Source organism: Myotis myotis, unplaced genomic scaffold (genome assembly GCF_014108235.1).
Source record: "Myotis myotis isolate mMyoMyo1 unplaced genomic scaffold, mMyoMyo1.p scaffold_m19_p_8, whole genome shotgun sequence".
In the NCBI taxonomy this organism is placed as follows: Eukaryota; Metazoa; Chordata; class Mammalia; order Chiroptera; family Vespertilionidae; genus Myotis; species Myotis myotis.
In genome coordinates, this window is record NW_023416390.1 from 15,968,094 (window position 1) to 15,983,853 (window position 15,760).

At 43.2% G+C, this 15,760-nt stretch overlaps 1 protein-coding gene, 1 long non-coding RNA gene and 1 pseudogene across 5 annotated transcripts in view; 1 reads left to right on the top strand and 2 right to left on the bottom strand.

The window, feature by feature from the left end:
• Window positions 1-7,517, bottom strand: part of ACADL (acyl-CoA dehydrogenase long chain) — a 36,141-nt gene extending 28,624 nt beyond the window's left edge. For 2 of the 4 annotated variants that reach the window (XR_004969343.1, XM_036319543.1), the window contains exons 1-3: window positions 7,296-7,513; window positions 3,362-3,517; window positions 301-438 (exon numbers count right to left, since the gene is read on the bottom strand). Coding sequence is in view for 3 of the 4 variants with exons in the window: in XM_036319543.1 (XP_036175436.1) it covers window positions 301-438; window positions 3,362-3,517; window positions 7,296-7,372 (371 nt within the window). In the remaining variant the exon portion in view is untranslated. Of the gene's footprint in view, window positions 1-300; window positions 439-3,361; window positions 3,518-7,295 lie in introns of all 4 variants that reach the window. The other 2 variants (XM_036319544.1, XM_036319545.1) reach the window with 2 other exon arrangements.
• Window positions 6,795-10,053, top strand: LOC118661433. Its single transcript, XR_004969344.1, has 3 exons — window positions 6,795-7,132; window positions 8,755-8,858; window positions 9,962-10,053. It is a non-coding gene; the product is annotated as an uncharacterized LOC118661433 (long non-coding RNA).
• Window positions 10,054-10,189: 136 nt separating this feature from the next.
• Window positions 10,190-10,496, bottom strand: LOC118661432 (annotated as a pseudogene).
• Between the last annotated feature and the right edge of the window lie 5,264 nt (window positions 10,497-15,760).

A 15,760-nucleotide genomic window follows, 5' to 3' on the forward strand; every position in this document is an offset into this window, starting at 1 on the left:
TTTCCACTCTTCTATTCTCTTTCAAATATCTTTTAAAAGAGATAAAAATAACCAAGTGGGTCAATTAGAAATGAAACTCTCTCTTTAATTTTCAACAGCACCCATTTAAAGAACATCAAAGCGAATTTTCCTACCTTCCCCCATTTAAAAATGTGCAAGAGTACGTGGGCAGTATAGACCTTCACATTTTATATTGAATTTTCAATCTCAGAAAAAGATTAGAACACATTCTTTATCATTTCAGAGAAGTGGGCAATGTGCTTACAAACAAGACTTAACTTCACGTGACCCCGTACTTACTGCTCCTCCCAAACCACAGCTGCGGAGAACAAGTCCCCACCAATGCCTCCATGTTGCTCCGCTATGTTGACCCCGAGCAGTCCTTGTTTTCCGGCTTTTTCCCAAAGCTCCCTACTCACTTCTCCAGCTTTCTCCCATCTGCAAATAAGAAACGTTTGAAAATCAGAAAAGCTTTTTTTCATATGATTTTAAAAAGTGACCACTGAAATTCACGAACAATTTTGTGCAGAAATGCTCTTTTAATTTAAGGTAATTTTGTTGACTTCGTTCATACCCTTCTATTTGCATCTGACTTGTTTATTATTTCTCCTCCTCCTTGTTCTCTTCTTTACTTTTTCATTTTGCCACTTTTTTTCACCTGTGCTCCCCATCCTTACTGAAAGGTTACTATGGTGGTCCACAGGCAGGCTAAATAGCCATCTCAGACGGTGGATAGAGAAAAATTGAATTTATTTAAGGGAAGGGGATGCGGGAAAGGATATCCAAAGAGAAGACCTGCACAACACGGAGCCCAGGGACACTGGGTCGATGATGGCAGTACTCAGCAGCTGGAGTTTCATCCTATGTGCAGTCACTGGGAAACTTTTGTCAGTGGGTTTGCGGGCTGAGGTGGTGGGCTGGGAATGCGGATGGAATGCAGGTGTGAGATCGGGTGTCTTTAGGACACTTTCAATTCCTTATATGGTCTGACTCCTGGTGTCCAGCAAGCTTTTCCTGGCCTTTGGTGGAACGTTTACAAATGGCCATTAAGGATTATATTGCCCTATAGTCCTAACACCTACTATTTATTGGGCCTGCAAATTGCATCCAGGGATATTCATGGGTGTAGTCTCTCTCAGCTGGTACCCTTAGGTGGTTGTGTAAATAATCATGGAATTTGCCCAACCTGCCCTGTAAAGGCAACTGCCTCCTTCATATTTCCTTAAAGTGATGAATCGTGGGATAAGCACATAGAAGGACTGACAGTTTAAGTAGGAAAGCAGAGGAGAGAAGCACCTTGCAGCATAGCTCTGTCAAATGAACTTCTGAAAGGGTTAAAGGTTTGCCTAAGATTGTGCAACCTCTGATTTTCTTCTTTAAAAATGAAAATGGGTCCTAGCTTGTTTGGCTCAGTGGATAGAGCATCGGCCTGTGGACTGAAGGGTCCTACGTTCAGTTCTGATCAAGGACACATGCCCAGGTTGCAGGCTCCATCCTCAGTAGGGGGCGTGCTGGAGGCAGCTGATCAATGATTCTCTCTCATCATTGATGTTTCTCTCTCTCCCTTCTTCTCTGAAACCAATTTAAAAAAATGAGAATGGCATGATGAGGAAAGATATGGCTAGCTGGAGGTAGTTAAAGAACCTGAGATTTTTTTTAAAAAGTGGTAGTTAGGTATAGTGAGTAAGATATGGGCTAATTAAAGGTAAATACAGATCAGATACCTCAAGAAACTTTAAAGGAAAGAGTTGATTATCATGTGTTTTTTTTGGCGTGTTTTGTATACTGCCTAAATATTATTACTATCAACTCCAACTTGTCAACTTCTATCATTTTTACTGTAAGTCCTCACCAACAATTTCCTGGAACGGAATTTAAAAGAGTAAAAAAAGGAACAAAAAACTGTCTTAGAGAGAAGTATACTACATTTCTTTTGTCTTTAAACATTTAATTAGCTTATTTTTACCTTTACAAACGTTTGAAGCATCAGTTTATACTTCGGAGAATAACTACTTTATGATTTAAAGAGTGAAAACTCTAGCTATTTCCGATATCATTGAGATTGGAATATTTACATTTAAATGCCTAACTGCAGGTAAATATTTGTCCTTTGGGAGAGGCCCTGGTGAAAGGGGCCTGTGGCAAACCGCCAATTACAAAGTTAGGTCCTGGATATCTGACTGTACTGCCAGTGCCACCACATCTTAAAAATACTGCATCATTATCATCATCATGTTCAGTCAATACTCGCTAAGCTCTTTAGGACAGCAGTGGCATTAGGAAGCTTTAAGAGAACATTTACTTGGTAATTACTGAGGTAGAAAAAGTAATTCCTAGATGAAATGGGCTTAGGAAACAAGTTATGGAGGGAAAGGAAGGGCCCTTGAAGTTTGGAGTGAGGAAGCTAATGGTAAAGTGCCTGGGGGGGTGGGGAGAGAGGGGAAAGTGGGGGGGGGGGGGAGGGCACCTGCTCCCAGGAGGGAGAGCGCCCAAAAATTAGTTATGTGTGGCACCAGAGTTTAGTTAGTTTTGGTCAGCCTTACCAAAAACTTAATAGAGGCTATTTCTAAATAATTTTTAAAAACCACTCTAATTGTAGGAAAGTATTGGCATTGAGTAAATTTTGAAAACACAGCAAAATCCTATTTTAATAGAAATGACAGCTTTTGGTCAATGAGGTTACCCATCCAGTAATAAAAATATTTTGAGGTAGCCTGTTGGCTACTAAGATTTGCAGCATGCTGGCCTTTGAGCTTTTGCGCATTTTAATTCATTCATGAAGCAGAAAAAGAAAGACTATGGAATGGACTAATATTTTATTGTCACTTCACCGGTTTTCCAAAATATTATTCTTAGATTGATTTGAGATTTTCACATTTAAAAAAACTGAGATATAATTGACATAACATTATATTAGTTCAGGTGTACAACATAATTCATTGTATATATTGCAAAATGATCACCACAATAAGTTCAGTTTACATTTGTCTCCATGCATAGTTACAATTTTTTTTTTCTTGTGATGAGGACTTTTAAGATCAATTTTCAAATATGCATTACAGTGGTATTGACTATAGTCACCACACTGTACATCACATCCCCCTGACTTATTTTATACCTAGAAATTCATACCTTTTGACCAACAACCCTTCTTATTTTAGAATTGTATATTTTGAATTTCATTAACAAAGCTTTGAACTAGGTTGAAAATTCTGTAACCTTACAGCACTATACTGAAAACAATAAAAAGGTTTATAAAGCCCTAAACACGATATATTTTTTTTATAGAACAACACACAGCATTCTATGAAACAGTTCTTACTTTACTCCTAGGGTGCATTAAAGAAAATGTGCCACTTACTCTGTGTGATGAGGAACCACTTCTTCTTGAAAAAACTTTCTTACACTTTCCCGGAAAATGTCATGATCTGAAGAGAAGATTCTTCTAATTCCTATATCTGTTAATTTTTTAGCAGACGGAGTTTCTAGACGATGCTCCCCTCCGGAATGAGAACATCTTAAAAAAAAAAAATGAATATATGTACATTAAGAAAATTAAGTAAATTGCTACCCTTCATACCCAAATTAATGTCATAAAACAATATGGAAAAATCTTGATCTTTTTTCCTCCAGAGACACTTTAGAGACAGGGAGAGTCTGAAATTTGACAAACCTGCTCAAATTTGAGCATCACCACTTTTGAGAGGATCTACCTTACCTGGATGAGATTAAGAAGTAATTTACCCTTCTTTAATGATCTCTTCACTTCCCAATTCATAAAGAGGAAATCATGTCTACAACTAACTACATGTGAGTTAAGGTAAAATAGTGTTGTCAACGATGTAGATTAAATTACATAAGATTCAAATATTACAATATAATACTGTTAAGTCTGCATGTCATGTACAATGTTTACAATAATGCAACTCTCTCCAAATTAATATTTTATCCAGAATCATATAATTTCAAATGGCAGGTATATAAGATATAAACGATGTTGATGCTACTGCTACATTAGAGAGCCAATTTGGGTGTAAATCTAAGTCAAAATGCCCACCAACCTTTATAAGGATTATTATGGAATTACTCAAGGTCTTCAGAAACTGATCCTTCCCTCCCTCCTCCCCCTGTACTAAGCTTAAAATCAGATGCTATGTAGTTCCTTTAGTTCAATGGTCTTCAGATTCCCTCCTCCCCCGCAAAGTACTCTTAAAAAGATTTTGAAAATAGACGTATCACTTTCTACATTTTCAAGCTCCCATCTAAAAACCATTTGATCATATATTCAAATATTGCCAAAGGACATTTTCCTATTTTGCACAAATTTCTGTTTTGGGTTTCTCTCTTCCTTAGCTGGACGCTGCTTTTTTCAGTCTCTGTCCAGAAAAGACAGTCTTGTTGATTGGCAATGAACTTGTTTGAATCTTTTATTTTCCTCCTTCCCCAAATGGATTATCTTGTTCTACTTTATGCATCTTTGCTTAAAGCTATAGACTGAATTGTGTCCCCACCCAAATTCATATGTTGGAGCTCTGACTCCCAATGTGATTGTATTTGGAGCTAGGCTTTGAGGAGGTAATTTTAGTTCAGAGAGGTCATTAGGGTGGGGTCCTAACCCAAGAGGATTGATGGCCTTGTAAGAGGAGGAGAAAGATCTCTCTCTGTACAAAAGCCCCAAGGGAAGGCCATATGACGACATAGGGAGAAGGCAGCCATCTACAAGCCAGAAAGAAAGTCCTTCCTAATATTTGAATTGGCCAGCATGTTGGTCTTGGACTATTCAGCCTCTAGAATAATTGAGAACTAAATTTCTGTTGTTTAAGCGATCCAGTCTATGGTATTTTGTTATAGCAGCCTGAGCTGACTAACACACTTAACACACATTTTGTGTCATTTTGTTTTAGGTTTGTCTTTCATGTGCTTTAGTTTGTTAATGCAATCTGAGATGACTTTTAAATGGCAACCTTTAGTTGTGAAGATTTACTACTACAATTTCTATACTTGGTCTGCCTTTTGTCTTCATAAAAAATGTTCTGACTGGGGAACTTATATGCATATATGCATAGCCCATGGACATAGACAATAGTGTGGTGAAAGCCTGGTAGGAGCAGGTGTGGGGGGGGGGGGGGTCAATGGGAAAAAGAAAAACAAAAAGGGGGGGGGACATCTGTAATACTTTCAACAATAAAGATAAATTTTAAAAATGTGTGGGATACAACAGTGAGTAAAACAAAGATCCCTGTCTTCAGGCTTACTTTCTAGAAGGGGAGACTGAATAATAGTAAATGATCAATAAATGAGAGAAGCAAATTATATAATACTAGAGGCCCGGTGCATGAAATTCATGCACAGGGTCGGGGTCTCTCAGCCTGTCCTGCACCCTCTCGCAATCCAGGACCCCTCGGGGGATGTCCGACTGCCGGTTTAGGCCCCATCCCTGCAGGAACGGGCCTAAACCGGCAGTCGGACATCCCTCTGGCAATCCAGGACTGCTGGCTCCTAACTGCTTGCCTGCCTGCCTGCCTGATTGCCCTAACCACTCACCTGCCTGCCTGATCGCCCCTAACCACTCTGCATGCCTACCTGATTGCCCCTAACCACTTGCCTGCCTGCCTGACCGTCCCTAACTGCTCACCTGCCTCCCTGATCACTCCTAACCACCTCTGCCTTGGCTCCCGCCGCAGCAGCTTCATCCGGAAGTACGTCTGGAATGACGTCCGGAAGGTCGTTCGGCTGTCCGGTCTAATTAGCATATTATGCTTTTATTATTATAGATATTAGAAGGTAATAAGGGCTATGGAAAAGAAAAGTAGAGCAAGGGTCAGACTGTGTGTGTGTCTGGACAAGGCAAAAACAAAGGTTTCAGTGTGAAAGTGCAGTGAGGGTAAATTAGAAAAATAGATTTGAGTAAATGCTTAAAGATGCTAGATTTAGCCAAGCAGATTGCGGGCATAAAACGATGTTTGACCAAGAATAAAATTAGAGCAAAGGGTGAAGCAAGATGATATTTGATGGGCTCTTGATAGGTCAAGGAGGCTAAGTGTGGATGGAGTGAGCAGAGTGACCAGAGCAATAGATGAAGTCAGAGGTAACGGGGCCAGGATATGCAGGATCCTTGCAGACCATTGTCATATTGCATCAAATAGACTAAAAATACTTGATCCCATAATTAAAAATGACTGCTTCCAATTTCTTGCAAGTAGAAATAAAATTGTAATGAGCCATATAGGTTTTCCTTATTTGGTATTTTTCCTGGGCGGGGCCGGGTGTGTGTGTGGGGGGGGGGTGGGCGGGAAGAGGAATGTGCTGAGATGAAGGAACTGTTGCTTTAGGGCACTGAATCATTTGTTTAAATAATTAGTAAGTAAAAGAGCAGAATTTACATTCAAGTCTGCCTGGATCTTAAAATTTTTATTTCCCATGCTATGCTAAGGAAACTTTTGGAATATATATATATATATTTTTTGAGGGGGGGGCGTTAATTTCTGAGTAAGATACACCAGGGCACAGGAAAGTGAAAGAAGTGCCAGAGAGAATATGCAGAGCAAGTTAGTTGGAACGTCCATTTCTTAAAGACCAAGGAACCTGCACTGAAACCATTGACCCGTGTTTCCCTAATTTATCTGTCCTAATAGCCTCCTTAACAAGGCATCCTCAGGGAATCCAGTTTATCCGATGAATGGGTTCTACGTGTCAGGCAGCATCGGAAGCTTCCGATCTTATAAACACGACCTTAAGAGTCACAAAGCTACTTAGTCTCCACTGATCCTCTGCGTCTCGTGAGTGAATGAAAGCATTTGCTAGTCATCTCAGGCCGATATCCTTGATATCCTTGTCTGTGGGGCCGTGGCCAGGAAGTCTTCCCGGAGAGCCTGGTCCAGACCAGGCCCAGGCCAGCGCCAGCGCTCTCCCCGGCCCTGCGAGTGCGAGTCCCGCCCGGGCTCACCGTGGGCCGCCGCTGCAGCCGCGGTTCTGAAGCCAAAGGTCGCAGCCCAAGTTCAGCGCCAGGGTGTGCGGGGCAAGGGGGCACCCCAGGACCCTGCGTGCGCTGCCCACCGCGGAACCTGAGCCGCCGGGATGGAGCGGGAGAGTGGGGGTGGGCGAACCCCCCTTTCGGCTTTCCCACGCTCAAGTGAGTGCCACCCTCTCCCGTCCCCACGCCCGGCCCGGCCCAGCCCCGCACCGTGGCTGCCACCCTCGCTCGAGCCGCCCGGTTCCTAGTCCCCAGGAAGGTGGGTGTCGCCGCCCAGACCCCGCAGCCTCCCGGCCCAGACGGCGGGCCGGCGGGCACTCACCTCGCGGACCGCGGCGGACACGGAGCGCACCGGCCGCCCCATAAGCGCAGGGACCCACGGAGGAGGCGGGAGGCCATGGCTGGGACAGCGAAGAATGACTGGGGCGAAGGACGCGGCGAGCTGGCGGCCCGGGGTGGGGCTGGGGGTGGGAAGGACTGTCCGCGGCCCGTCCCACTGAGCGCGCCGGGATCAGGGACCTATGCGTCCCCGGCGTCCTTCCTTCCTTCCGCGTCTGGAGGCTGCAGCCGGGATCCCCAGGCCCCGTGGGCGGAGTTTGCGAGGTTGCAACAGGCGTTAAAAGCAAAAAACGGTTTCTTTTTCCCCCCTCAGCGTTCTTACTCCTTCTGAGCAGTTGTTCTTTTTAGAATTCTTGAACCGCTTTGAGACACGCGTGCAGCCAGACCCACACACAAACCCACAAAAGTTGCGTTTTGTTTTTGTCAACATTGAAAATTGCTTTCCTCGCACAGACAACTATGCACAACTAGTTTAAAGGAATTGGGCCTTCATCATTTTTTTTTTTTCTGGCAAAAATTAGTAACCACTTCCGGGGGGGGGGGGATTTAAAATATGCTCAATATGCAAATAAACCTCTTTAGTTCCTTTCTCCAATAGTATTTGATTTGCATTCATGTCTTGCCATTTTCTCCTTCCTCAAGTTATCCAATACTGTTGGGTAATCGACATTTACATTGAATAAAGTTTGAGCAACTGACATTTATGGGGTTGGTTTTTTGATACTAGCACATCTCTGAACTTTAAAAAGTTTGCAGAGTGGATTTAAAGACTGTCAGGCCATTTTAATAATGAAGGACAATTATCAAGGGCCTGAAAGGGTGCCAGCGAAAAACGGAATTTGTGTTAGAAATTAAGAACTAGCCCTGGCCGGCTTGGCTCAGCGGATAGAGCGTCGGCCTGCGGACTGAAGGGTCCCAGGTTCGATTCCCGCCAAGGGCACATGCTGGGGTTGCGGGCTTGGTCCCCAGGCGGGGCGTGCAGGAAGCAGCAGATGGATGATTCTCTCTCATCATTGATGTTTCTATTTCTCTCTCTTCCCTTCCTCTCTGAAACCAATAAAGAAATATATTTAAAAAAAAAGAACTAACAACTAACCAAATGCAGGATATAAACAAGTGAAAAAAAGAGTAAGATTCATTTCAAACAGTAGCATGTGATTATTGGTTGACAGGGGCTGCTCACGGCCCCCCAGGCAGGCTTGCTAGAATTCTGGATCTGCTGGCTGGCGGTCCTAATAGCTCCACCACTAGGAATGTACGCCAGGGTATCTACTGGCTTCTTGGGACCAATGGGGATAATAAAATACTACTTCTTTGTGCCTCTGTGTGATCTGAGAATCCCTACAGCATCTGCTCTTGTTGAATGAGAATAACTGATGATGAGGTCCAGAATTCTGTATAGTAAACATGTCTCACAGGTGATTTTTTTTTTTTTTTTGCAGGCCTAATGCATTCAGTTTATTTTTCTTGTATAAAAACACGTGGTGGCCAACGCTGGAGCCCGGGTCCTCTGCATGGAGACGCTCCCATGGAGCTTAACTAGAAGGTCAGTGAATTCCTGACATGGAAACTTGGTCTCTATAGAGGTGTGTGAGTGACATAGATGCAGATCTTGGAAATGGCATCAAAGGCAGCCTTGGCAAAGTTGCCCAAGGTGGCAGTGCAGCTTCCTTCATACCAGCCATCCTCGCCAGCTTATTGGGCCAAGGGGCCCAGATGATGACCAACGTGCCTGTGGGGGTAGGAATGAGGTGCACCAGCACAGAGATGCAATGGCCTGTCACCTTGCCAGGGATGGCATGGGGTGTGTGAATCTTGATCTCCAGGAGCCTTGCCACCCAGCATCTATGGAGGGGAGGTATCATGGCCCCACAAGGTGGTTACTATCTCTTCGGAGCACTTAACACCTAGACTAATACGGCCCTTATAGTTCCTGAGGGCAACAATTGCCTTGAACTTGTTCCAGTGGCCAGCTCAGGTCTGCTTTTGCATGGGCCTAATCTTTTAAGATTTTGCCCCAATTGCCACATGTATGTATTTTTTTCGGTATCATTTGAGAATAAGTTGGATACATCATACCCCTTCACCCCTAGTGTATGTTCCCAGCAACAAAGGAGTTCTCTTAATAACCATAGCACAGTTATCATGTGTAGGTATTTAACCCTGATACAATATTCTTAAGTAATCTACAGCTCGTATTCCTATTTTGACAAATGTCCCAACGATACCCTTTTGTTATAATGAATTCAGTTAAAATAAAAAACAGAGACCAGCCTTGAAAAGTCCCTAGGAAGACAAAACCAGTTTAGTCATGTGAAGCTTAATTTAATCTAACAAAGCTTAAACTAACTTGAAAATCAGATGCAAAACGTGAACTATTTCCCAAGGTTGATGTGAAGTAACCACCGACCAATTCCCTATCATTTTTGAAAATGCTGATATTATAACTGTGAAGAAGAAACAGTCACCATTTCCTCACCATGTAAGCTGCTTTATAACAGTATTTCCCTGAATCTCGTTCCATGTTATGATGTGAGTGCGTCCAGTTCTGAGAACGGTCATTTTGGTGTGTGTGCAATAAACTTATACTGATTACTACTTGGGTGATTCATTGGTTTTACTCTGGCTATTTCTTTTTTTTTTCCCCAGTGATAACACTTTATTTGAGGCATCAAGCAATATACTGAAAGAGGTGAGTCATGCGCAAGTAATGTCCTTATTTCCATAATTGTACATTTGATACTCTCTGCCCTCATCAAGAGGGTGGGGAGTAAGCAAAGATGAGAAGCACATAGCTTTTATACAAAACCATATCTATGTAAGTACTTGAGAAAGTTCGCTTTTAATTTAGTTTTTCCTTCTTTAAAAGGCATGTCAGTTTTATTTCGGAAAACTAAAATAAGCTAGTTCTGCCACTGAGGATAAAGTTTCTCCCCAGAGTTACTTATGAAATAATGCAGCTGCCTTTTTCTTTAAAGGGATTCTTGTCTTCTGGAATGCCTTTCACCAGAGGGTCCTCTCCAGAACATTCTTCAATGCAGTTTTTATTTCTTCAGAACATTTAGACACCTGTTGTCTCTGAAACTTCACTTGTTTGCAAAGTTGCTCGACTTCCATCTTCAGCTTTTCCTTTTCTGGCAAATCTTCAATGTGCAGGGCCGGCATCTTCAACCCAGAGCTGGGCCCAGAGACAGCTCTCTACTCTGGCTATTTCTGAACTCTTGACAAGTGCAACTCTGGCATGGTTCCTCCGATTTTCTTTTTCATTCATGTCACTGACATTTTTGGAAGAGTAAACGCCAGGTATTTTTTTAAAAAAATATATTTTATTGATTTTACAGAGAGGAAGGGAGAGGGATAGAGAGTTAGAAACACCGATGAGAGAGAAACATCAATCAGCTGCCCCCTGCACACCTCCCACTGGGGATGTGCCCACAACCAAGGTACATGCCCCTGACCGGAATCGAACGTGGGACCTTTCAGTCTGCAGGCCGACACTCTATCCACTGAGCCAAACCGGTTAGGGCAAATGCCAGGTATTTTGAAGAAATGTTTGGTTGTCTTGGGGTTTCCTCATGCAGAATTGGTGCATAAGTAGCATGGCATCCCCCTCAGTACAATGCATTAGAATGTTCCTGAGGTTAGTTTGTCCCGCTCTTGGTGAGGTTCATTTGAACCTCCTTAATTTTAAGCCCTTAATTTGGTTAAAATAGTACCCACCAGGTTGCTTCACTGTAGAGTTACTGTGTGTCAATTTGTGAAATAAGAACAAATATGCTTCTGAATGCAGAGTGAGCTAAAATGAAATGAAAGGTGTAGCAAACTACGCAGATAATTTAGGCAACTCACCCAGTGTTTCATGAACGCTTTGAGCCATTTATATCTTTCTGGCAGCTTTTACCTGGGAGTTCTACAGGGCGTGCTTTTATTAACTGAAGTGTCAGTTAGGGACCAGAGTAATTGGGAATGTTCCAGTTAGTACATGCTAACTTTAGGTGTTGACAGAAGGGAAAGAAAGATAAGGACACTAGAGGAGGGTGGAACAAAATTATGAAAGGGTTATAGAGAGGAAGGAGGGAAGGAAGGAAGGGAGGAAGGAAGGAAGGAAGGAAGGAAGGAAGGAAGGAAGGAAGGAAGGAAGGAAGGAAGGGAGGGAGGAAGGAAGGTAAAGAAACCAGTCTAACTGAAGGATATGTGCTGGGAAGAAGTAGGAACTCAGGTTCACCATCAGGAATTCAGATTTATACATGAAATTACCTGGGTTTGACTCCTGTCTGCTCCCTACTATCTATCAGTTGCCATTGTTGGGATTAAGTGGGCTGGTGCTTATAAAGGGCATGGCACAGAGGTTTGCTGCACTGTCATTATTCAGTTACTAGAGGCCCAGTGCATGAGATTTGTGCACTGTAGGGGTGTGTGTGTGTGTGTGTGGGGGGGGGGGGGACGGAGTCCCTCAGCCCGGCCTGCACCCTCTCATAGTTTGGGACCCCCGAGGCTTAAGTCGGCAGTCAAACATCCCTCTCACAGTCTGGGAGCCCTAACTCCTTACCACCTGCCTGTCTCAGAGGCGGGAGGGGCTCCCACCACCACCGCTGCACTCGCCAGCCGTGAGCCTGGCTTCTGGCTGAGCGGTGCTCCCTCTGTGGGAGTGCACTGACCACCAGGGGGCAGCTCCTGCGTTGAGCGTCTGCCCCCTGGTGGTTAGTGCGCGTCATAGCTACCGGTTGTTCTGCCGTTCAATTTGCATATTAGGGTTTTATTATATAGGATTGTTGGCCAGTATGTTTATTATTATTGAATATCACACCAGGGAATTTAGGTTTGATGTGTAAGGAGCTAAAAGTCCCCATTTATTCTCTTACTAGAGGCCCGATGCACAAAATTTGTGTAAGGGGCTCGGCCCTCGCAGCCACTGCGGCTTGCCTTGGCCCGAGTAAATTGCAGCGGCTGCCTCGGCCCTCGCAGCCCCAGCTTTGTCCGGAAGGACATCTGGTCTCATTAGCATACTATGCTTTTATTATTATAGACTCAGTAAATACTTGTTGAGTTCCTCCTGATATTAAGGACAGATGCTGTACAAGATAAAAGCCCTGCTTTCAAAGACTTTGAAATACAGTTGTGAAAATAAGACTATGAGATGATTTAAAATATAAAACTCCACGATAAATGTAGGAGTAAGCCAACAGTCCAGAGTAGGGAGCTGACACTGTGAGTGGCTTACTTGATTTGCTTCTTTTCTCACTTTATTTTCATGGAATAGCAGAAAGCACATGGGCTATAGCCTTCCACTGACCAAGATGAAGGTTGGAAACCTCTGCTTGAGGTAATGAATGTCTCTAAGTCTCTGTTTTCTTATCTGTAAAATAGAGATATTAATAGTATCAACCTCCCAGGGTTGTGAGACTAAAGGAAGGCAAAATATGCAAAGCATTCAGTCTGCAGCCATAGGAACGAAGCACATAGTAACATCGTTACTGTTTTACCTGGCTTACTTCTTAGGAGCGGCCATACTCTTCCCAAGTTGCCAGGGAAACCCACAGACCCTGAGCCTTCCTTCTGGATCAGTTACATTTTGGGTAGCCAAATCCTCCTACCATTCAACTGCCTCTCTTTCAAAAGGGAATTTTCAGAACATAGGGCCTGGGTTGGGGCTGGGGTTTGGGCATGTTGAGTGGGTGAGGAAGACTTCCTATCTCAGGGGGAACACTCGTGAGCAAACAGCTCACCCCTGTGAAAATCAAAGCCCAGGCCTTCCTGGCTGCAGGGGCTTTAGGGTTGTGAAGTTGAGGAGGAAGGGAAGAAAATGCAAAGGGCTTTGGTGCCCATCACTGGCACAGAACGAGAAGGGTAGATAAAGAACAAGTGCTGAGAGCTTGCTGCTGTGATGCAAGTGGCATCCCAGGGCAGATTACATTACCAGGGCTCATGGGGGAGCAACAGGAACAAAGTGTGCAGAATCTAGCAGAGGCAACCTGTCTGCCAGCCATGCAATGCTGTGCCAGCCCTCGGGGCCTGGCTGGTTGCCTGAGGTCTATAGGCTGGCTTGTCCCAGCTACAGGCTACGTGGCATCTACAGACTAAGGATGAATGTTGCTCCAGCTACTAGGCCTAGTTGAAAGAATCCAAGGGATTTACTTTGATTACCCAGAAGGTGATAGTGGCTTTTTCTTTCTTTTTTTTTAATTACCCAGAGGGAGATAGACACTAAAACATGTTTGCATTATGAATTTTCACCCAGCTCTTCTTGTTGAAATACAGGTTATCTATGCTATAGTATGTCTCCTTTGCTGCCAATGGAAATTCTAGCACAAGGTTACCTTCCTAGGAGGCAAAGCGTTGAGCAATAATGTCTTGCTTTCTCAATTTAAAGGTATTTGCCTTCTGGGATATTTACCAAAGTAACTTCATGATCTATAAATTAAGCCGTAAGTTTGAAGGTAATTTCATTTAAAGGTTCACTCAAATAAGATATCTGGATTCCTTGATCTGCTCTGAAGATGTATAACCTTGCTTTAGAGATTACCTTTGTCCTGGTGCACTATTGCAAAATTAGAGCTGTACTAAAAATATCCCCAGAGGTGAATAGTTGAATTCCAGTGGGGGGAAAAAAATAAAAGTTTTTTTCTCCTCTTCTAGTATTTTTGAACTCTCTTCCTACTACAGAGGACAATTTGATCACAGTTTGATCACAGAAGAACTTTGTTTATAAATAATATACTTAAGTTGCTGACAATTAAAGTCCCTTAAAAATACAATAGCAGCAAAGATTGGCTCTCCCTCTAAAATTAGCATTGTTTGGAGATTCAAACATGGTCTCTTATATTAGGATTTATGAAACTTGGAATAATTGCTTGTGCTTTATTTTGAATAGGCACTCTATTCAAAGGAAACGTAGTGAATGAATTTTAACCTATTTGGCCATGTACAACCCTTAAGGTTCTTTTTCTCATATAGCAAGTAACTGTGGAAAAGTTCAGGAGGGGCGAAGGTTCTCCATTTCCACACACTTTGATGGCAGGTTATAATACAAGCAAGTCTCTGGCCAAATTCTACCACTTAGACATACATTTGTTAAACACGTATTTGCAAGCAAGCACGAAACAACTCATACCACAAGACAAAAACCCCAGCTCTTTGTCCTCTTGAGTGCTTTCGTGACCTTTACATAAAAGTCTACTTGGAGCTGACTCAAAACTATTCCAGAGGCATAGCTGACATCACAAATCCGATGATGGGCGCAGGACCATTTGAGGGCCGAGCCCACGTGGGATGTGAATTATTCCTTTGTCTAGCGTATCCATGCCGAATATGCCATCTTCCTGTTAGTCACTTCGTAGTGATTTCGCATTAGCTTGACTGTCACATGATCTCAGTGCTTGTGTTCAAGTAACCCTTATTTTACTTCATAGTGGCCCAGAGCACAAGAGTAGTGATGCTAGCAATTCAGATATGCCAAAGAGAAATTGTAAAGTGCTTCCTTTAAGTTCAGGGTTTGGTATTGTCTGTGTTTTCAGGCATTCACTAGGGATCTTGGGTTGTATTCCCCATAGGTAAAGGGGTACAACTCTATCTTTGACTTGTGGCCTCCAGGGTTGTCAAGAAAATGGAAGAGAGAGTGAGCAGAAAATCTAAAGGGAGACTTGACTTTAGGGCCAGGCCTGGAAGTAACCTATATTCTTTTGACTAATGTTCCATGGGTTATGACTAGTCACATGACCCCATGTGGCCTCACTGAGCTCCGTCCAGATTGAGGAGGCTAAAAAATATTGTCTGTCTTTGTACTTAGGAGGAAGAAGAAAGGGTTGGTGACCATACAGCCCTGACAGCATATATGCCATCTCCACCTAGTAAAATCCTCCCAATAGATGTGATTTTCCGTATTCTCATTTAAAATTTTTGATTTGTTGAATGAATTTTCTGTGTTTACCTTATTCTCCTTTTAGGTTGACTCAGTCAGTTAGGAACATGTGTAAGTACACATTTATTGAATTCCACAGCTTCAAAGGTGATCATGACCTGCTCCCTGCCCACAGAGCTCACTGTCTGGGGAGAGACATAGATGTAAAAGGCACAGTTATAAAGGTATTTACATTTCTCTGCCCCCATTTTCCTTTTGTACACACACCGTTGGTTTTGAGGAGTGGATTCTCAACATATATACTGTTTCTGTTTCTGTATTTACTATATCAGACTTCAACCTGGAGTAGCTGATGGCTTTTCATTTTGTGGATCATCTCTACCTGGAAGGTAGAGAGAAGAGCAGGTGCAAAGTCAGAGGGAAAGCCTGGTGGGAGAACAACCTGAAAGTTTGGGGTGATTGGAATGTAATGTAGAGAGTGAGTGGGAGAGTAGTGAGAAATGGGGGGAGGGTATTGCAGTGTGGGACCAGGCCATTGGAGCCCAGGGTAAGGAGGTAGGATTTCGTTTTAGGACAATTTAAAAAAAGCC